A 20,955-nucleotide genomic window follows, 5' to 3' on the forward strand; every position below is an offset into this window, starting at 1 on the left:
CTTAGCAAGGACGTGAGCTTCGATCGAGCTCGATGGAGTGAGTGGAGCACAGCAAAGGCACCCACCCGACAGCTAGGGCATGGCACGCAGCGTGCCAAGGGCAAGCGACCACACAAGACAAAGAGTTTGTCTTACTCGCTGTTCTCCAGCGGCACAAGGTGATGATACAGACAGGCAGGGCTGGTTCACCTCTTCCAGAAACGGGCGTCGGTGCTTGGGAAAGGGATCCGTGCAAAGAATGGGTGGAGATGGAAGACCCTCCTTTTTCGTTCCGTGAACTGGACTTGCCCAAGAGGGTTAAGCCGGAATGGAACAACTGCTAAAGCCGGGTGCCGGTAGTGGGGGGAGGTCCCATTTATCCACATCCACACATTCAACCATCCAATCAAGGCCGAATTGTCGATCACAGACAGCCTTCTTTCGCGATTCATGTTTCCCATGGCTTTGGGCTAATGATGGTGTTCTGCCCAGTCGGATAAGACCATATTGATGCTGCAATCAACCCTGTATAACATCATCTTCGGCCTGGAGCGTACGTCATATCGTCTCATGCATTGGTCGTTACTACTTCCGAATCTGGAGTTATCTGCCCTCGGCCCAATCAGGTCCTTACCTCAGCATCACACCTCTTTTAGCAGCAGCAGATCAGGAAAACTGGCAGCTGCTCCCTGGACCAATGCAAGGTGTTACAAGTAAACTTACACGGACGGGGACGGGCTGGCAGTGGCACCAACACCAAGGGGAAGGTGCCTCGGTAACGCAAGGTACATACCTACCTCGCGTGCGTGGGTAGGGCGCGGAAGGAAGGTGTTACTGCCGTAGGTGGTATGGATGTATGGCACTTGCATGAAAAGGCGTTGAGGCGTGTTCTGGGCCTCGTCCCCTAAGACAGAGCCCGAGGGGGAGGTCCATTGGTGGATGCTGTTCGCCGCAGAAATTGAGGGCCTGAGACACCGCTTCTCCCTCTCACCAGTCGCAAGCGTTACTTGTCAAGTTGTCGAGTCACTTTGAATGACGAGAAGCGTCGTTTCGGCATGATGACGACTCTATGATGACCTTTGTTACTTCTTTTGCTCTGCTCTCAGTTCATTCCCGTCCCTCACTGGACCCAGCAGAACCTTAGCGACTCCATCGACCCTCTTTGGTGCCGTCAAACCCTTGCCCGCCGTTGCTCGACTCTTGTCCGGGAGCCCTCGGGTGCGCCTTTAGATCCCCCATCTTGCGACATTAGTTTTAGACCCAGCGGGACCCTGGTCCTGGGGGCCCTTGATCCCCCTCGCTGGAGTCGCCGATTCCTGGTCGCATCGCGTTGCTTGTTCGGAGACTTCTTCAGCCACGGCCGACGTCTCAGCCATGGAAGCGGCTCTGGGGAATTCTAGTGGTCCACAGCTGGCAGTTGCCAACCAGCAACAACCCGGAAAAGCTGAGTGTCTCGTTGCCTCCGTTCGTGCGTCATGCGCACACTTTCAAGGGACCGGCCGGCTGAACTTCCCCCCAGGAGCATTAGAGTGCCGGGCCCACAAACATGTTGGCATGTTCAGCGGACGTTGCTAGCGTCGTGCTACCTTGATGCTTGAATATGACCTATCACCAACTGCTCCAGGTTGCTATCATGTTCCGTTACTCCTTGCAAGCAACCAGCGGTCACCCTTCGAAAACTCCGAAATCGAGCAGGGGCATGGATGGGCTGTCCCATCAGCCAATGTTGCGCCCTTTTGACATTGATACCTAAGCATACGTTACTGCTACCGATACTACCTGCTGTAGGAACAAGGACGGACGACTACGACGCTACCGCCGACGTGCAACTCCTAAGTAGCGCTCCTCCTAGCCTAACCTTCGGAAGATGTGGGGGTTAAAAACGTCCGGAAACAACTCCTCCCACGAGGCCAAGGACGGGATCCAGCAATTGGGTGCCAGCAATTGGGTGCCAGCGTCCAGCCAGGCTTCCCCCTGCTCAAACCATCTTGAAAGCCCCCGTACGGCAAGGCTATTGGATACTGGACCAGAAAATCCTACCAAGGATCGTGATCTACACAAACACCTTGTTCAGCTGAGATGAGTGTGAAAGATGACAATCCACACCCTCACGACACACAATGGTTGGCGGACCTCCCAGGCGTTGGCCTTGTGCCCCCGGTTCCCTGCATATTGCGGCTCTGGCTTTTTAGTCAACCTCCAACCTTTCTTCTTCTATTCTTTCAGCCGAGAATGACATGCCGATCGTGGCTAAATCAGGCCCTGGCTGAACTCAGCCTTATTTCCAACGGACAAACGCTCTGAGGATTCGCTGCGCTACACACCAGATTGTCTGGTACACATGGCTTGGCCCGTGGACCACCACAGCGGGGGTTGACCCGAGCTTATGATATGCAGCTACAGGTCCCGGTCCTATGAGAACTGATATCATGGTATCCCGGTCCATTTTCGAGCAGTCAGTCGAGTTAGTGAACAAGCCACTCGACCGAGTTTTTAGCTGAAGGAGACCGCCACAGGATCGAGTTTGGGGAATGCCCATAGGCGGTCAGATGCTAATTAGCAATGGTCGTTTGGCGAAATGCCATTGTTCTGTGGGACTGTGCTCGACTGTGCCACAGCGCCATGCACGCAAGGTTCTGCCACAACTACTGATGGTTGCATCGACATTCGTCACTCGCTGACTTGCATTGTGTGGGTGTCGAGCTCAAATTAGACAATCGTCGTGGGTAGGGAACGCAGCGGTCGACTCGATTGAGACGCAGAAATGACGCTGCCATGGGTGCCCTCCGGGCGCCACGACGGCAGTTCCAGCAATGACCGGGTCGGGTCAGGTCAGGCACAGGCACCTGATTGATGAAGAAAAAGTTGCTTGTTGCTTCCCAGGGCCGGCGCGCGCTAAGGATGTGGGCATGGAGAAGGCCGATCGCGAGGCGCTACCGCCGCCACGACGCACTTGCAGCGACAGAGGCACCGGCACAAGCAAGGGTTGAAGAGAGAAGAAAAAAAGGAAAGAAAAAAAAAAGGAGGGCAAGCAAGCAAGGCCGAAGCGGACGTGGTGACCGTCTCCCCCACACACGATGGATGCCTCCCAGCAGAACGGTTTGTGTCCTCACAGGCTCCGGCCGGTCGGTGCGGATGGTGGACGGGGTTGGGCGATCACGCAGAGAGCGGGCACCCGGCAGTGGCAACGACGGCGTTGACGCCAGAGGGAGTGTGCATCAGACGATGAAGCGCGAGTTCTTAAACGTTCTCTGTCGCGTGTTTGGTCGATTTAGACGTTTGGTGTGTATGCGCGCGTATCGATCGGGGTGTGAGTGGGCTCTGGATCTGGCAAGCTGTCATGAGAGGAACCGAACCCCCAAGGTCGGAGGGGAGAGGGAGCTCGATCCCGGCCCGTGGTGAGATCCGGCGATGACGTCCAGCGGACATGGATGCTACCTCAGGGACGCCAGTGACGATGCCTTCCCCCGGGGGCGGCCCAAGCTTAACGGTGCGTCCACGGCTGAGGTCACGGTACGGTGCTGGGCAGTGCAGCGCATCAACACCACCCTTGAAAGTGGAAGCGGAAGCGCAGCGCAACAGAGCAGAATAGGCAATGAGAGCTGTGCGGCGGTGGTGCGGTGCGGTGCGGCGCGGCGCCGAGGTGCACCGTGTATCAGTCAGGCGCCGCCGGGGCTTGATGCGTTGCGTGCGTTGTGTTGCTCTGCGTGGGCTCACTCTCACCACGGAGCTGGGCCAGGACGGTTTGATTTTCCTGGATACCCTCCACCTGGGCTCCCACCACCTGGTGGCTGCTCGGACGGGGCCTTTTGGCAGCTCTGACGGATTGCCAACCGCCTCTAGCTGGGGGAGCTCAGGAGCTTCGACTTCTGTCGAGTCTTGTATTTGTTCCCCTCGTCTCTCGTCGGAGTCGGACTTGGCTCCGGTCGAGTTCAGTTCACATCCTGCCAGTCCCCATTTGCGAATCTTTTCCGCGCCCTCGCTCGTCTCCGCGTACTGAAAAACTCTCTCCCCAAAGATGTCTCGCCATATCCCAACACCAAGGCCTCTCTAGCCGTCCCGTGGTTGTTACTCGTCCATCGTTCCCCTGCCCTGCGAGCCAAAGCAACGCCCGGCCGCCTTTGCATCCCATCCCGCGAACGTCTGCAAGCCGTTTTTCTTCGTCGAGAAGCGCTTGCTTTGCTTCACTTCACGTACCCCATTTAACGCCCCCCCTAGTCTGGTCCTGTCCTGTCGTCTCCTTCTCCCGCTGGTCGCCCGCCTCAGCTCCCTTGTGCGTGCATTCTTGTTGTCCTGCCCCTCCTATTTTATTCTCACCCTCGCCTGGCCTGTCCGCTTGCGAAGCGTCGCACATCGCCGCTCCCTGGACGGGGCCACCTGAGCTCAACGCTCAACCACCTTTTCTTTCGCCTCGGGGCGCCCTGCCCAATGGAGCCTACCGATTACACCTGGGAATTACAGTCATCTTAGAGAGCTTTTTAGAGCTGCTGTTTTCCCAATTCCTCTCTCGTCGCACTCACATGTGAGCATACGGTCAGAAAGCTGCCCCTTCCATCCCACTATGGACGCTGGGCCACCATCATCCAGCAACGTCTCACCCGGGCCTGGGTCGCAAACCAGTCGGAAAGAACGCGGCGCCATTGCAGCTCAGGTACGTTGAAGATTTGCCCGTCTCTGAGCATCTGGTTCATTCATTCATTCTACCCGTCTCTTGATGGATGTCTTTGTTCTGTTCCCTGTTGAAGATCCTGGCTACCGCTCCCCTCATCCATGGGGCCATCGCAGGGCAGGACAGGATCCCCCCAGTGTTGTCCCCTTCTGCTCTCCATGGATGCCAACAACTCCCATCTGCCCCTGCATCGCCTGTCTTTGCTCCATCCGCTGGAGATGTACATCTCCATCAAGTCGATCCGAGCTGTAGCTGATGTGCCTCTAGGCCTGTGAGACGTGCCGCAACCGAAAGCAGAGATGTGATGAACAGAGGCCAAAATGTGGTACGTGTCAGAGATTCAAGCTTGACTGCCGATACCGAGAACCTCAACCCACAAAGTATGTCTTATGAAAAAGAGCCTGGCAAAACGGCATGGGAGCCGAGCATGGCCATTCCACCGCGATGCCGTTGTTTTCTCGGCCGCCGTCCACCACTGGCTGCTCAAGTGTGCTAAACTCTGCATGCAGGAAGGACAAGACCTTGGTTGAGATCCTAGACCGCCTCAAAACTGTCGAGTCCAAGATAGACAACTTGGGCCTCAGAGAAACCACGACTCCTCCCCTCTTTAGCACTTCGCAGCCGGCAACCGCCTATCCCGCGAGCACGCCGCTTCTGGTGGACCCCGAAACCCAAGATCCTCTTCCGGGGGCATCTCTCCCCTCAACGAGCCCGACGCCTTCCCACCAAGGGGGAGGCTATCGCTATGACTCTTCAGTGTCCAGGATGCTGGAGTGGCCTGTCATGCGCCAGATGTTCGAGAGCCTCGGCCAAAAGCCCCCATCGCCACTGGGCGAGCACGATATTCCCGCGCTCCCAAGGGGGCTCCGTGACTCAAGCATCGCTCTCCCCTCAGAGGGCCTTCAGCCAGTGGGCCTTTCAGGAAACGCCAGCCTTCAGGTGCCTCTGCAGCTCACGGGGTCTCCGTCAGCTCTCAACCTCAGCCCTCCCAGTGTCGACTGGGAGACGATGCAACGGCTCAGCAAGGGCTACTTTGATGTCATCAACTTCCTCCACCCCATCATGGACCGGCAATGGTTCAACTCCAACACACTCACATCCATCCTCAACAATGGGTTTCAGGAAGGAGCCATCTCGTCGCTTGTACTACTCGTCCTTGCCCTCGGAGAGGTGGCGCTCACGACTTCTGAAGTTCCGATATCGGCATACAAACAACGTCCATCGGGGATCAAGGGGGGGACTATTGATCGGCCGCCTGGCCTCGGGTACTTTAACGAAGCAAGAAAACGAATGGGGTTCGCACTTAGCGAGGTCAGCCTGGAGAATATTCAGATGTTTGCTCTGGCGGCTCTGTACCACCAGAGCTGCGGACAGGCCCTAGTAAGTGCTGATACTCGGCCAGGCTGGACAATGTTGTGCTAACTTGTTCCCCAGGAGTGTTGGAGGATGACAGTGTACGCATCCTTGGCTTGCCAGGCTTTGATAACAAGGTTTGAACCCCCATTCAAAAGCAGGTCGGTGCACACTAGGACATACTAACAGACATAGCAAACCCAACGAGCTTCATGGCCCTCGAGCAGATTTGATTAAGCGGATATTTTGGCATTGCTCCATCATGGAAACGTATGAAGACTGGTTGCGTTCGGACGTTCTGTGCTGATGGCCCATACAGATGTTTTCATATGGAGTTTGGGCTGCCCCTGACTGGACTGGAGAAGCTGGACGATGGCATCGGCCTCCCAGACTTTAGCGGGCCTATCACCGACGACGACTATATTGGCAACCAGGCAACCCATTTTCAGGAACACTTTGCATCACAGATTGTCTTGCGGAGGCTTTCTGCGAGTTTCCACTCGACTCTCAGTAAGGGTTAGTGACCAGGAGGTCTAGCTGTGGCTAGTAGTTCTTTCAGGATACGCCTCAACCCCGTGATAGTGACCAGTGATGCTAACACGTCTCAGCATTTGGTATGAGCTCGGCTCTTCCTCTGCCAGGTTTTGGGTCTTTTACAGGGTCGTCTAGCAGCGGTAGCCCAGCCCTGATGAAGCAACTTGACGCACAACTTGACCAATGGCGGGGTATGCTCCCAGGCCACCTTCGATGGCAAGACAGCTTGAATCAGTCGATGGGTTTCTCGGACCCCTCGCACGATGCCTTCGGCGCTGTCTACACTGGTCAGCCTCTGCAGAGCACGTACATGTTTACCCCTGACCTCGACGCACCCCCTGCGAGCTACCCATACGCCGCCGATATCCAGGTGGCACTCCTCCGAACCCGATATTACTACAACAAGTATCTCATCTACCGACCATGCGTGTTCAAAGCTCTCCACCATCCAGAGAGCTTGACGCGCGAAGACGCCGAAGGTGCGGCAGAGTGTCTCAAGGCGTCGCTCAAGTGGCCGATTGCCCTGTCACCGCCGTGCACCAACAAGAGGCTGGTGCCGACCACCTTCTTCTGGTCACAGAACCTGTTTGGCATTCTCATCCTTCTGCATCTATCGCAGCAGCACCCGATGCTGCTACGAATTCGGTCGTCGCTTTGCGGGCAACGCTTCGACGTGGAAGCTACCGAGAGTGTGAACGCATATCTAGATTGGCTACGCGACATGAAGAAGATAGACTCGACGGCGAACTGGTGCTGGAATATCATTCGCTTGATCTACCGACTGGACGACTGAGGAGGAGGAGGAGGAAGAGGAGGGTATGATCTAGAGGCTGCAACAGTGGGGGCAGCAACGGGTGGAAGACTAATGGGTTTCTGCGCTTGACATGGTGGGTTTCGGCGAAGCGTGGCATGATTTTTTCAGCCTTGGAGACCAAGCGTCATCTTTGGGTGCTCAAAAGTTTGTTTGAGACAGTTGAAAGATTATAGAGGCGTTTGGACGAAGCCATGTTGATCACGTCAAGGGGGGACAGGCTCTGAAAGAATCTAGTATTGATACCCAACCTACACACGCCCACTCACCTACTGCATTTGATTTTCCCGCCATGGGTAGGAGGGCATCCTTGACACGCGCTCTCTCTTCATTTCCCTCGTCTCAACATTGTCTTGGCTGCTGCCGATCAAACCGGTCACATTGGCTCAGGGTCTCGTCTGGATGGCAATATGAGCGGACAAGGCTGGTTCCAAGAGGCTGGCTGATGCGAGCCAATGCACTCCCTGGGACCGATTTATGGGCAGCGAACCGATCACGATAAGATTTGGGGTCGATGAAGATCACGGATTGTAGCAAGCTCATTGGCCGACGCGGCCCAGGCAAGACACGCAAAGACACGAGACGACGATGAAGGGGGGGCAGGCGACCAGGAGGTGAGAGGTCGAGAGTGCATGTCTGGGTTATCAATAACTCGACCAACAATTGAATGGGTGATGCTTGGATACGAGCTCCCATCCCTGGACGGTATGTTAGGTAGGAACAGTCATTCGCCAGAGGGTTGAGAATGTCGGGCACGGAAGGGAACGGAATGGGGAATGGGTTGACAGGCGACACACAGTCCAAGCATGGGTCGATGTACACTATATAATGCACTGTGACTGGGATTGTACAGTAATGAAGGTAGTCTTGTCAAATCTGGCATAATGTCAAGCTACTCGCTCTCCAAATGTTGAATTAAAATCACTGGCCCCAAAGTCATCCGTAGACCTACCCGTCCCGAGACACCTTCGTCGGCCGACTCCCCGAGGAGCCACGCCCGGGTCCGTTAGCGGCGGGCGGCGTCCAGCTTTCAAGCCGGGAGCTTGCTTGCTAGCTCTCCAAGTTAACTTAGTTGGTGGAATAACAAACACGGGCGTAGGGCTAAGCAGCCACTACGTAACAGCACTTACATTCGAAACATTACTACCAGTACGTCCGTTCCCACGTCATTTAAAGCCCGTTTTGTTTCCTCGCATCCCCAATCCCTCGTGGCGCCCGAAAACGGCGAAACCGACGGCACGGGCCGGGGGCAGGTGGGGGATGGCCGTTTGAGCGTGGGATTTTATTGTCCGGCGGCGGAGGCGGAGGCGGAGGCGGCGCCCTGCGGTAGTTGACATGAGGTGCATCAGTGGGCCATCCCATCATTCGGCTCGGCCGATAGGATTTTTTTTTTTGTGAAACATGGTGTCAGAAGCTGATGTTTAAGGGTGCCAATAACTAAAGCTGCGGGCAGTAAACTTGAACCTCGGACCCGAGTTTCTTCTGCAAGAACCCATCATCTCGGCTTCACCGCAAAAAAGCAACAGAGAGTCCACCACCCTGTCATACAATGGATCCTATCTGCATGCATCAAGTTATCGCTCACACAGTTGATGCTCTCACAGAGATACATCATCATGCCCTTACAACGTCACCGCTGCTTCGCGTGGAGCGGTCGGGCCGCAGCTTGTGTGCGGCGTAGTATCATTTGTGCAGCAGCATCAATGGACCAACTCAAACGAGAAACTGAGTGATAAAGACTTGATTATCAATCATTCAACACCTGCGCATTTTCTTCTGCATCGATATTTACCCAAATGGGCTCAATCAGCGTCATCATTAATTAAATCAAACGGCTGGTATTTACCGAGTAGTTACTTGGCGCTACGTACTGAGGGGATCTCTAACAAGGATCATGATATTTTCTAACTCGTCTATCTGATCCCTCCCTGTGTCTCTAAACACGGACCATCATATCTTTCATGACGAGACAAGCTTAATCAAGCTCATGCCTCGACCAGTTGTCAATTTCCTTTTCGTACCCGCCAAACCAAATCAAATCAACCAGTTCGCACATCCCATAAAACCATTCCATACACAATCAACAAACAACTCGCATACCCTCGTGTCCCACTTCCACCCTACACCCTCTCACAAACCTCCACTCCATCCCATCCATTCATTCTTTACCAGAACTGGTACTCTTGCTTCCCGTCTCTAGTACTGTCAATCGTGCCATAGGCCTGCCCTCCAGTCGTCCGAAAGCCCTGCGAGGTGCTGTTTGACTCGCCGATATGGTCCATTTTTGTCACCATTCTCAACGCGGGCTCGCAGAGAGCCGACAAAACACCATCTTCCATGAGCTTTTCGACCGTCCAATGCGTTCTTTCCCCAAACACCAGGCCCAAGTTTTCCTCAAAGAGTTCCTCTGCCCGCGTAGACGAAATGTGAGCCTCGAACCACTGTGTAGGTGATCCCTTTCCAGGTGGCGTCGTAGGAACTGTTTGACCTCGGAATTTGGTCTTGTGCTTGTTTGACGCGTTTGCAAACTTCTTGACGATACGTGTCATTGTGATTGTCAAGCAGCTGCGGCCCTTGGGCCCATTCTGATACTTTGCCAAATGTCGAATGTTGATTCTCTCAATTTGCCATCCAAGCCTAGCATCCTGGTCGGCCTCGATTTCGATCTCCCCTGTGTTCTTTGTCCTCGATAAGAGTTAGTCTAATAGTCAGATTGTTCGAACAAGGCTCCCACGACTTACGAGATGCTCATTGAGTGAACCAATGACCTCGCAAAGAGCTTGAAGGCTTCAGGTACCGCCTCCATGTCCACCCGGCTAATCGCAAATTTGACGTCCCAAGCCCGTCTGGCGCAGTGAACATACAGATGAGACAGCTCCTGAGTTGCGGGGAGGCATTCGTACTCAAAGGTATCGGCGTCCACCTTGACCACAAGGGAAGTCGCCCCGTCGTGAGATTTGCAGACGATTTCATAGTAGACCTGTTTTTCGCTGAGCACCCATGAAGTCTTACCAGCAGTCAGCTGCGAAAGCAGATCAGCTTCCGCGCCATTGGTCGTCAGAATCGTGTAGAAGCCAACGGTGCCCTGACTCTCATGTTCGTTGCTGTTGAGTCTGTCCAACACTGATTCTGACGACCAAGCAGGACCTTGCCCAATGTTGACCAAGGATGGCGGCTGATTCTTGAAGCACACCCTGCCAAACTTTGCTTCTAGACGAACCAGACCAGGCGTGACTTGTAGAATCCTTACCAGTTCCTGAAGTTTTCCTTCAGCCTTTGCAACCACTTCGATGCCTTCCATGAAATCTGGAGTCACCAGGTCCATCCCTGGGACAGCTCGCGTGGCACTGACCCGTAGGCTGGTATCTCTCGAAACTGTCGCCAACCCCAGGCTCATTCCTCTAGATGGATCATCGTTTTGGGATGGAGGCTCATTTTCCACAAAGGTTTGAGATCCCATGGCGTTGACACGAGTGTGATTCTCCTTCTCTGAACCTGCTGGCTTGGGAATCGCCGGGACAGTCGAAACTCGAACGTTTGGGCCAAAAGGAGCCTCCTCGTTTTGCCCTTCCGCAGGTTTCTCCTTCGAAGCGATACTGGCCCAGGTAGGACGGGAGGCCGCTTTTTGCCTCATGGTCTGGAAGAATTCTTTGGTAGCGTCTTCCTGCTTTCTAAATACCACGCCGGAACTGTGACCCGCTGCCGACTTGTTTTCCTTCCCGGACTGAGAGTTTTGCTTGCATCTGTCCATGGAATCCATTAGGGCAGGTGTGTGGACATGGCAGTCGAGATAGTCCATCAAACTCTCTCCTGGCGGCAATGTTTTTTGTTTCTCACATGTGTTGCCACCTTGATTTAGGCCAGTCTCCATCGCGAGGGTAAAGGGGTCAACAGGAGCAAACATCCCATGGAATTCCTTGACAGGGGACTCCGAATCCAATAGATTTGGGATATAATCGTCCCCGGGCCTCAGCCTTGGTGTCCGAGCACCAACAGGTTGACGAGAGGGAACCGTTTCTTCAAAATTGAGCAGTTCCAAGTGCTGTGTCTCGCTGTTTTTGGGAGTTTGTTCGAGACCAGTTTGAAGATCTTCTGATCTCAGGTCAAGAAGAGCACCACCAGCGAGCGTCATGGCCGAGGCAGTCATATCAGGGGTGGTATCATGCTGAACTTCATTTCCCTCTGAAAGGCCGGGGATCAGTTCCAGACTCCCTTTAGCGTAATTAAGCTCGATGCCGTCGATCCAGTTTGCCACTGAAGTTTCGGTTGGAAGTGGTGACCTTGAGCCCTGCCAGGAATCGCCACGTAATTCTGAGAAGAGAATTCCCTCCAACCCAGTCTCTTTCTGTACTTTGTTCTTGCCGGTCGCGGAACTGAGTATCTTGGGTTCGTATCCTTCGTTCTTGATGTTAGCAAGTCTCTTGGAGATTCTGCTCGTTTCTTTGGGTGTCTTGACGGTATGCGGTGAGGGCTGTGCGGTTTTCTTGAGCACCTGCTGCTGTCGACGGGTCTGATGGATACTCCGAATCTCTGTTGAAGCTGAAATATTGGGGCGTTTGTTCGTGTACTCATAGTGAACAAACGGACTGAATCCGAGCTTTAGGTCTTTGGCTAATTTGTGCTCCAAAGGGTACACGGTCGGGTCGAGACTCAAGCGGCCCCTGGCATCTGCTGTTACAACTCTCAAAGATGCGGCTCCTTCGATCAGCTTGCGCTCTTGATCAGCTCCGAAAGTGATGGTGGGGTCCATGTATGTCAAGTTCGAAAGACCGGTATGTGTTAGACACTGGTATGAAACTCGAAATGGGCGTGCCGCTTCTGCGAGTATCAGATGCGATTCCTTGGTGAAGGGGGCATCCTGAGATTGTTAGAAATCCTGTATGAGATAGGAAGAAGTCGAGAATTACCATGAAGCTCAGGAGCGTGTCAAGCTTCCGTATCGCGGTTTCCAGGGACTGTGCATCGCTTTCGGTTCCAATATAGGCCAGAGTCTCGGTGCAGTTGTATGTCACCTGAAGATTCCCAGGATCTTCAAGCTTCCGCAAACTGGCCCTGGAGTCCAAGGCCGGCCATAAGATGTCGAACTTGGAAGTCAAATCTGAGATGGTAGCCCCTTCAACACATTCGAGGCCTCTCCATACTGTTTTGTGGGGGAGTTCTTGGATGTGCTGAGGGAATCGGAAGGTGTCGTATTTTCCCACGCTGGCCTCCAATCCCTCAGAGTACACTGGCCATGAAACAATGTGAGGCTTGTCTGCCAGGACCTCGACGTCTGGCTGAACCTTGGATCCCCCAATGTCAAGCTCATCCTCTTGATCAGCGTCTTGGTCAATGGCACCGGCTTCTTCTTCGAGTAGCTGTTCCAACCGAGACTGCATCCATCGGAGTATCTCGGCTTGGTATTCGACATAGGCGATGACCTTGAACCACGGTACTTGGGGGTCATAGAGAATCTCGAGGACTTTCTGCACAGCAATGTATTAGAGCCAAACCGTTTACTTTTCACGCTCAACTTACCGAGGGGCCCAGAGAGTCTTGCAGATCTGTCATGACCAAGGAGACTCCTTCAGGTAACAACGGAGGGTTGCATGAGATGTAAAATTCGATAAAGCCTGCCATGGTTACTATTGCATCCTTGATTGGAATGCCGATCCTAGGTGGGTTTCTCAAGCAGTAGTGTTAGTACGTTCGCGACATCTTTTGAGAATTGAGAACCGCGTAGATCAACATACCTTAGTAAACAGGCAAGATACGGGAAACACTCATTTGCCACAGATGAAATCAAATGTTACAAGAAATCTAAAAGACGGTAGCAAATAGCATGACCACCCTCCCTGTCGCAGCGCTACCTGAGATGCGGCGTGGTAACGAGTCCGAGAAGGTAAGGCGAAAGCGGCCGCGGGTCGCTCGGTCGGATAAGGCAGCACGAGGATCCAGGTCTCGCGAATAGAATAAATCTGGCAAGGAGAATTAACCACGTGATGTTCAAGGTTGTGGTATCGCGGCCGCTTGTTCGTGAGTTAAGGCTTGAAGGTCTTGTCGATATGATCGAGGCGGGGGGGGGTCGCGGCCGGCAGAGCCAACGGTACGGGGGTAATAAGGCAGAAGAAAAGAACTACCCTCGGAGGAGGGTCTAGAAAACTACAGAATGTGCCTTAAGACTTAATACCTCGCGATGTAAAGAACTCGGTGGAAAGTAGTCCTTTTTGTTGATGGGCCTGGGTTCGTGATGGGAGGTGTTTAGGAGAAAGCAGAGATTTCTCACAACAAGATCAGAAACTAAAGAAGGAGGGGTACCTGACCAGGCGGTTAGAAAGAAGGAAGGCACATCGGATTCTTCTCCTATGCACCTTCCCGCGAGCAGTTGTTGGCAAGTGACAAACACTGGTAGACCGTGCGGCATCGGCCCTCACGACTGTGAATTAAGGAGCTATGGCAGTGAATCACTGACCGATAAAGAAGTAAAGATAAGGTAGGTATCTCATAGAAGCTAGCATAACAGGAAAATCTCATCTCTTCTAAGTATTATTATTACTATGGTTGTGATAAAGTTCTTATAGACTGGGCGGGTTGGGTCATTGGGGGTTGATGAGCTGGTCTCAACTTGTGAACGGGCTCGCGAGCATTCTTGCAAACAAAGAAGGACAACCAGCTTTGACGTGCATGGATCCGAAAGCAATACGAGCCCAAATAATATATTCATTGGCTGCTTGGGTATCCCACGTTTTCCCAAGGACAAGAAAAGCTGGCTTAACCCTTTGCCTTTGCCTTGGGCTGTCCCTCTTATCAGCCGCCTCTAAGAAAATCCCAGGTTCCATTCTTTTTCTATTTTCCCGAGTCCGTTTCCCTCATAGTAGGGCAATTTCCGAATTCAACGAGCCACCTGAGCTGAGCAGAGTGGCACCAAACTTCCAGTGCCAGAGAGGCACGCCCAACGCCAGTAGCGCCTATCCCTGCCGACCCCAAGGCCCCAAGGGCGAGTCGTGGTGAGACTGGGGAGAAAAACAAAGCCATATCCAGTAGGTAAATGTCCAGTCCATCTATCTGAAGTGAAGAAAGAAGCAAACAGCAACAACAAGGTATACAATGAGTGGTATCAAGGCAGCAGTGGTCGTGACAGTGTTCGTAGACGTGAAATCGAGGAGCTGTTGATGAAACATCAAGAGGAGAGAGGGTAACTGGAGTAAGCGGCAGGACGAGATGGGTGCTGATAGAGCCTCGGAGCAGTCGGGTTCAGTAAGAGGTCAAGTCAACCTCTTTGTTCGACCTGGTCCGAGTATTGAGTGGAAACGAGAGGCTGGCCCCTCACGACATGCGCGGGGCTGAAATCATTGCGCGCCTTTGACGTTCTCCTTGACGTTCAACGCCCACTTTAGCTTGGCGAGTGCCTCCCTGGACTGCTCTAATAGGCGCTCCTGCTCATCCTCTCGCTTCCTTGCGTTGGTCTTGATGTCCTTGAGCGCGTCCTCTTGAGCCTTCTTGTACTCTTCAAACATGCGGGCGATTTCTTCCTTTTCATGTCGAAGCTGCTTGATGTTGCTGTCTTGTTGGTCGCAGAGGTCCTTTAGTGTCTGTATCTTATCGTCGTCTTTCCGTCGCTCTTCGTTTAGTTGATCGATCTCGGTCTTCATTTTGGAAACGGCCCGCTTCACCTCGTCGCCTTGATCCCGCCAGTGTGAAGAAATGGCGTTGTATCGGCCTTCCATCAGCTGTGCATAATTTGTTGCCTCTTCCACCTGGACTGTCGTCTCCTTCCTTGTCTTCTCCATTTCGTCCTTCCAGTTCCTTTCCCGCTCTAGGGCGCTGACCGTCTTTTTCTTTTCGAGGTCGACGGTGGCTGTTAGCGATTCGACCTGGCGTTCCTTGCGGGCTAGCAGAGTCTTTGTGACGTTGGCTTCGAGGAGCCGGCTCTCATAGTCGCTGACGATGCGCTCCATCTTGTCCTCGACCAACTTTGCGGCCTGCTTGGCCTCGTCGGCTTTCAGGCGCTCGATCTGGATATCTCGCTTGAGGGATTCATTGTCGCTGACGAGCTTGTTGATAACACGCCCAGTCTTGCCCAAACCCGCCTTGCCAATCGTCGAGTCCCATTGACCGTCCGCGTGTTCGGGTCCGTCTGACATTGTGGAATGATCTGGTTCCGGGGTAGGTTCTACCACTCGAGGTGCGCCTGTGCTCCAGCGAGAGGGTGTCGTTGATGTGTTGTTTGGATCGGCCTTGGCCTTGACGGGGGTCTGGGCGTGGTGGTTCGGCTCGGGGTTGTTGGACATGGCGCTGGCGGTGCTGTTGACGCTACTCGAAAAGGCGCTGTGCTTGCTGTCGGGGCTTGACTCGGAACCCTCGAAGCTGGGTACGCTCCGGATAGTGCTCGACCTGGCGACTGCCGGCTTGTAGGTCGCGGGGCTCCGGCCTTTCATGCTGTTGATGGAGCCGGTGGAGGCAGGCGTCAAGGTCTTTTCCTTCTCGGCGGGAGCATGTAGTTCGGTGAATCTGGCGGCGAGAGAGGCGGCGGCTGGAGAGAGTGGGTGAGATTAGCGCAAGTTTTTTTTTCGACGGCCGACATTCATGCGGAGGAGTGGAAAGAGTTTTTGCGGGAGTTAAGTGAGTGAGTGAGGCTGAGGGCTGAGGGTGAGAAGACATTGGACGGGCAGGACGGGACGGAGGGAATGCAGATGCGCCCCGTCAAGATGTGGGGAGCTGTTTCAAAGATGGGGCAGCATCAAGAGATGCAGCTGAATATTCGTAGATAGGTAGGTTGACTCTATCTGAGCAGAGCATCCTTTGTGCGGTATGCGTACATACGTACCGTTGACAGCGTCCTTGTGAATGGAAAATTCCTTTTTGTGCAGGCGATTCCGCATTGCACCGGGACAAGAGGCGGAAGGGGGGTGGCTGTTGATGTTGATGTTTGTTGTTGTTGGGTAAAGTTGCGAAAAAGGGAGGAGGATTGGACAAGCAAGCAAGCAAGCAAGCTTCTCCCCGGCGTAAGCGTCGACCAGTGCAGCACAATAGATTAATCGGCAAGCCAAGTAAAGTAAACACACGCACAGCCTTCGCCTCTTTTTTTTTTCTTTGTTTTTTTTTTTCTCAAGGGAGGGAGGGATGGCTGGGCTTATGCCTGGGCTGTTAGTTCGGGCCTCTGGCTGGGTTACGCTGACTGGCGTTGGCGTTGGCGTTCAATCTTGGGTTGGCTCCCGCTCGCTGTGGCTCTCCCGCTGGTCCCCCGTTCTGCCGTCACCGCCGCCCGCCGTTGGAAGGACGCCGCGTTGGATGGATCGACGGGTAAGTGGAGGATGATCCGTATCCAATCCCGCAATAAAACTGGTTTGACGGACGCTCGCTCCGGGGGGCCCGCTCACGGCTCTTTTTGACTCCTGTTTAATGGGAGGTCCGGGTCGTAGAGATTGATCGGCCAGGTTTTGTCAGTGGGCGGAAATCGCGAGATGAAGCAGAAGAAGCAAATATGCGTATGCCGTGCTAACTGCGACCGGGGATGGAAGATGAAGGAAGAGAGAATGTAAGATTTGAGCATGAGCATGAGCATGAGCAGCACGAATAGAATAGCTAATCAATCCCGCCCTGGGGCCGGTGGACGTCACGGACCTTCAGGTTGAAACTCTAGACGCTGATGCCACAGCAACATGAGATTCCGGGGCATGACGGGATTTCCCAAAACACGCAACCCATGTTTACGACCTGAATGGAACCCTTGGGAAAAGCGCCCGTGAAGACCCAGGATGCTCCGGTGAGCCTGCAGGGGGGTCCCGGCCTGGAGGGCATGACCCGGCTCGGCCGCCAAGGCCTTGTATCATAGTCAAGCACGAGGAATCTCACCTCTCATGCGCTTTCAGATAGGAATTCCAGGAATGCCCAGTTGAGGCTGAACCGTCACTAAGAGATAGGCTTGAATTCGTCAAGGAAGCGGCATGACGATAATGGACCCTTCTGTCGAGGCTTCAACCCGCCACCCATCATGGCCTACATTCCTGTTCCCGTCAACGTCCCAACGCCTGATCCCTAAATTGCATTTCTTGGAGCCTAGGCTGCTAATACGCATCACATTACGACGAGCTGTCAGCCTTGCTGAACTCCATTCTGAACGCCAAGGTTTTATTTACACGTCTCGTATGCATTATCTCTTTGTTATCTCTGCTCGCTTCATCCCCAGCGAGGCCTTGAGAACCATTCGTTCAGCCATCCGCTTCTGAGAATAGAAACGTCACGCCAATTATGACAACTAGGCTTCAGAGCCCGTCAATTCTTCCACTGTTATTTGCTCACACTCATCTCATCCATGTCGTGATACACATCAATACCCCTGATCTGTGCCCGCATCCATTCACATCCATCACGTATCCGTGCTCGGCTTGCATCGAAAGATGCTCGCCCCTGGTTCAATTCTTTTGCAGCCACTTGATACAATAATCATACAGCCCGACAGTGAGGTATCTGGCTGTTCCCTGTCCATCATCTCTAGACCCAGCCTATGTTATGTGTGTGCAGCATCGCAACATTGCCCCTTAAAACGCCTCCCAATGAATGCCCTTGTTTTCGGGCCAGTTTTCGACGGCCCGCCCTCTTTGTTTATAGTTGATGTGTATCCATCCGTATGGGCGTTCCGAAAGCGAGCCGTGTTCCCACCACAAGCCGCTCGTCATGACCACCCAACTCCGTCGTCTGTAGCCTTTACATTTTAATACAATCCGAAAGCATCATTCGCGGCTGCCTTGCACTTTCGTCGCCAAATTTCCCCATCTTACGCCATGGCTGTTTCAGGCCAGAGGGCTTCAAGCTGCGATGGCTGGTGCTGTCGCCTGCCCAGCATTGTCGCCAGCTGCCTCCCGTCCTGCCTCCATGAAAGCAGGCCGATACTTGGACAGATACTTGCCCGCCATAGGCCTCGCCTCCTCGACTAGACACAAGTCAGCATATACCACTAAACGGGATACAGGTTTAACTTACACTCGGTCCAAATATCTTGCACCGTATCCAGAGCAATTTCCTTGATAGGCGGTCGCATCATGACCAAGTAGAGCAGGCTTGTTAGGGCCAACTGCACAATGCTGGGATCGCGACACATGTGCTTCACCCGAGATAGAATATTCCGGTTCAGCTCCGGAATCTCGCTCAGGAATCGCGTGAGCACCTTGTCCTGGGCGTTCAGATATGGCAAGAACCCATCAATCAGCCGCAGGCAGCACTTTTCGTAGTGCAGCAGTCGATCGCCGCCTGACTTCTGCTGTAGCTTGTCGTTGTACCATTCTTCACACAGCCACGAAACTGCCACATCGATGTGTTTCCGGAAGTCTTCCATCACGTAGGCATAAAGCACGTCGCGGATGTTACTGCTGAGGGATTGCGGTGCTGATGGGTCACCCTCGTCCTTCACAGATACTCCCTCGAGGCCAGCCACTGACCGCGTCGCCAGTCGTGCCAGTATCGTCATCCACGAGTCTCGGTTTCCAGAGCTGGCAGCTAGCCTACTGAAGCCAGCCTTGCTCTTCTTTGAGGGATCCTCTAAAGATTTCATCATCTCAATCACCCGCGTCACGGTCCCGTTACCCGCTGTTAGAGCCGTTTCCGGTGTCAGTGCCTGGGGTTGGTGAAGGTGGAACGACTTCAAAGCAAGGCTGTCCTCTAGACCTGACGACGCATCGTGAACAGGAGCGCTATCTAGCTTGTTGAGGATCTGTTCTGTATCCTCAGCCTGGTAAAAGTCGGGCTCGTAGTCGTCGTCGTCTTCATCCACACCCAACGGGGCGGTATTGGGGTTCAGTTCGGGAGCTGGAGCACTGGCAAGGGCGTCTAGACGTCCACGGATACCATCAACCGCCTTGGCCAACACTTGCTGATCGATACTCGCAAGCGTCGTGACTGCGATCTTGGCCACCATGGGTGCAGGGACCTGGAAGATGTCAAAGTTCCTTAGAGCGTCATTATCGATCAATGTGAACACATCTGCCAGGCTGTGCGTGCCAGGACCCAGCGGGGGCACCTGGATCTGGGCGGGAGTCAGCCGTTGTCGTTTAGCATCATATCCGTCATGGTGCTGTGCCGCGAGAGGCCGTTTCCTTCCCGAGTCGTCGAATATCTCAGCCATGGTGCGCATCATACGCTCTACGTGCTGCTGAATCCTGGGCGTCATGGGGTTGTGAGGATCTCGCTTCATCAGGTGGATCAAGAGCAGTCGACTTGTCTTCTCCATCGATTTCATCATGACGCGAGTTTTGGGTGTGAGGGGTGAGTTTGCGAGCTTGAGGGGGTTGAAGTTGAGAAGAGCATTGACAACTCGATTCGAGGTTGCCGGGCGCGTTCTCACGAGAATAGACAAGCAATTGAGCGTCGCATCTACGACCAATGCATCACTACCGATCACAACGAGTCAGCTGCCGAGACCGGAGTCTGTGTTACCGTCACTCTCACCTGCTCTCTTGAAGCACTATAAGCATTCGGTCCAGGAGCCCTGATGCTTCTGCCTCCAAATTCCGGGGGTCGAGGGACTGGTGGCCCGGGGGGACTTTGTCCAAGGAGACATCGAGAGTGCCACCATACTGGTATTATGCGTTAGCGATATCCTGTGCGAACCAGTCTCTAGAAGCCATACTCTGAGCTCAGCACCAGAAGCGACACTCTGCGCCAAAACCACACGTTGCGCAAACTTTATGCAGCAGATCCTCACGGAAGGGGCTGCGTTGTCCCATATCCGTAAAATCTTCTGCTTGATTGCCACCATTCTCTGCCACGTAATTGTATCGTAGCTGTTATTTATGCTGCATCGCAAAAATTAGTCTCAACCTGTACAAGGTTAGGGAGTGCGGACGTACATCCACCTCAACGCTAGCGGATAGATGCTGGCGGCGCACTGGATCACGCTCCGGATGACTTGGGGGTCTTCTCGATCATTCTCGATCATCGATTCTAGTGTCGCCAATACGTAGGGCTGCATCGTCTCCTTCTCTCCGTTCGGCAGCGCTGGCGTCGCAAAGGCCTCGGCGAGGAATTCGGCGCCCCATCGTCGAAGTTCGATCGCCGCGTTCGGTCCAATGATGGGGAGGATTCCTCTGACGATACTTGGATAGTATTTGACGTCTCCCAGGACGAGCTTTCGGGCATCGTTGAGCTGCCGGATCTGGTCCGACACTGACAGGTTCGCCGCCATGGTTGTTTACTGAATGTCTTCGATCGGCAAGGATGGTAGCAGGGAGAGAACCAAAGGTCTAGCTATGACTGGACGAAAAGGATACCATGAGTTGAAGAGGAGCGGGCGATGGTAGCAGCGGCGGCAGCTGTGAGGATGGCAATGCGGCTCTTGGAGGGTGGTCGCGCGACTAGGCTGCTGAGCTTGCCAGTTGTGTACTTTTTGGCATCCTCCGCATCAAAGGCCCAGCATCAGCAAAGACGGAAACAGAGGTCCAGTATCGAATATCCGGTGTCGCAAGGCTTTTAATTCGAGGCGCACCAGCTTCCTGGGCGTGCGCTGCGCGTCGTTGTCTTTGTGACAAAGGGCGAATAATGTATGCAGAAGCTGGGCTCCAAGTTTTGGCGACGACGCGGGAAGTAAAGAAGACGGGACGTGGAACAGACCCTTGCAACGCACGCTTTAGCTCCA

General features: G+C 53.8%; 4 protein-coding genes across 4 annotated transcripts; 1 reads left to right on the top strand and 3 right to left on the bottom strand.

The window, feature by feature from the left end:
- Positions 1 to 4,540: 4,540 nt before the first annotated feature.
- On the top strand, positions 4,541 to 7,328 carry NCS57_00108800 (Zn(2)-C6 fungal-type domain-containing protein; the record flags this gene model as incomplete). Its single annotated transcript, XM_053051161.1, has 7 exons — positions 4,541 to 4,630; positions 4,916 to 5,028; positions 5,158 to 6,028; positions 6,083 to 6,138; positions 6,197 to 6,271; positions 6,321 to 6,517; positions 6,610 to 7,328. The coding sequence occupies 7 exons, from the start codon at positions 4,541 to 4,543 to the stop codon at positions 7,326 to 7,328; spliced, it is 2,121 nt and encodes a 706-aa protein (XP_052919676.1).
- Positions 7,329 to 9,511: 2,183 nt separating this feature from the next.
- NCS57_00108900 (uncharacterized protein) lies at positions 9,512 to 12,965 on the bottom strand (the record flags this gene model as incomplete). The annotated part of the gene is made up of 4 exons (XM_053051162.1): positions 9,512 to 10,031; positions 10,088 to 12,204; positions 12,254 to 12,811; positions 12,864 to 12,965. The coding sequence occupies 4 exons, from the start codon at positions 12,963 to 12,965 to the stop codon at positions 9,512 to 9,514; spliced, it is 3,297 nt and encodes a 1,098-aa protein (XP_052919677.1).
- Positions 12,966 to 14,674: 1,709 nt separating this feature from the next.
- Positions 14,675 to 16,207, bottom strand: NCS57_00109000 (uncharacterized protein; the record flags this gene model as incomplete). The annotated part of the gene is made up of 2 exons (XM_053051163.1): positions 14,675 to 15,858; positions 16,153 to 16,207. 2 exons carry the CDS (start codon positions 16,205 to 16,207, stop codon positions 14,675 to 14,677), a joined length of 1,239 nt encoding a protein of 412 aa, XP_052919678.1.
- A 1,926-nt stretch (positions 16,208 to 18,133) lies between these two features.
- On the bottom strand, positions 18,134 to 20,505 carry NCS57_00109100 (SYMPK-PTA1-N domain-containing protein; the record flags this gene model as incomplete). Its single annotated transcript, XM_053051164.1, has 5 exons — positions 18,134 to 18,258; positions 18,309 to 19,711; positions 19,770 to 19,897; positions 19,951 to 20,116; positions 20,171 to 20,505. 5 exons carry the CDS (start codon positions 20,503 to 20,505, stop codon positions 18,134 to 18,136), a joined length of 2,157 nt encoding a protein of 718 aa, XP_052919679.1.
- Positions 20,506 to 20,955: the final 450 nt, after the last annotated feature.

Source organism: Fusarium keratoplasticum, chromosome 1, assembly GCF_025433545.1.
Source record: "Fusarium keratoplasticum isolate Fu6.1 chromosome 1, whole genome shotgun sequence".
NCBI lineage: Eukaryota > Fungi > Ascomycota > Sordariomycetes > Hypocreales > Nectriaceae > Fusarium > Fusarium keratoplasticum.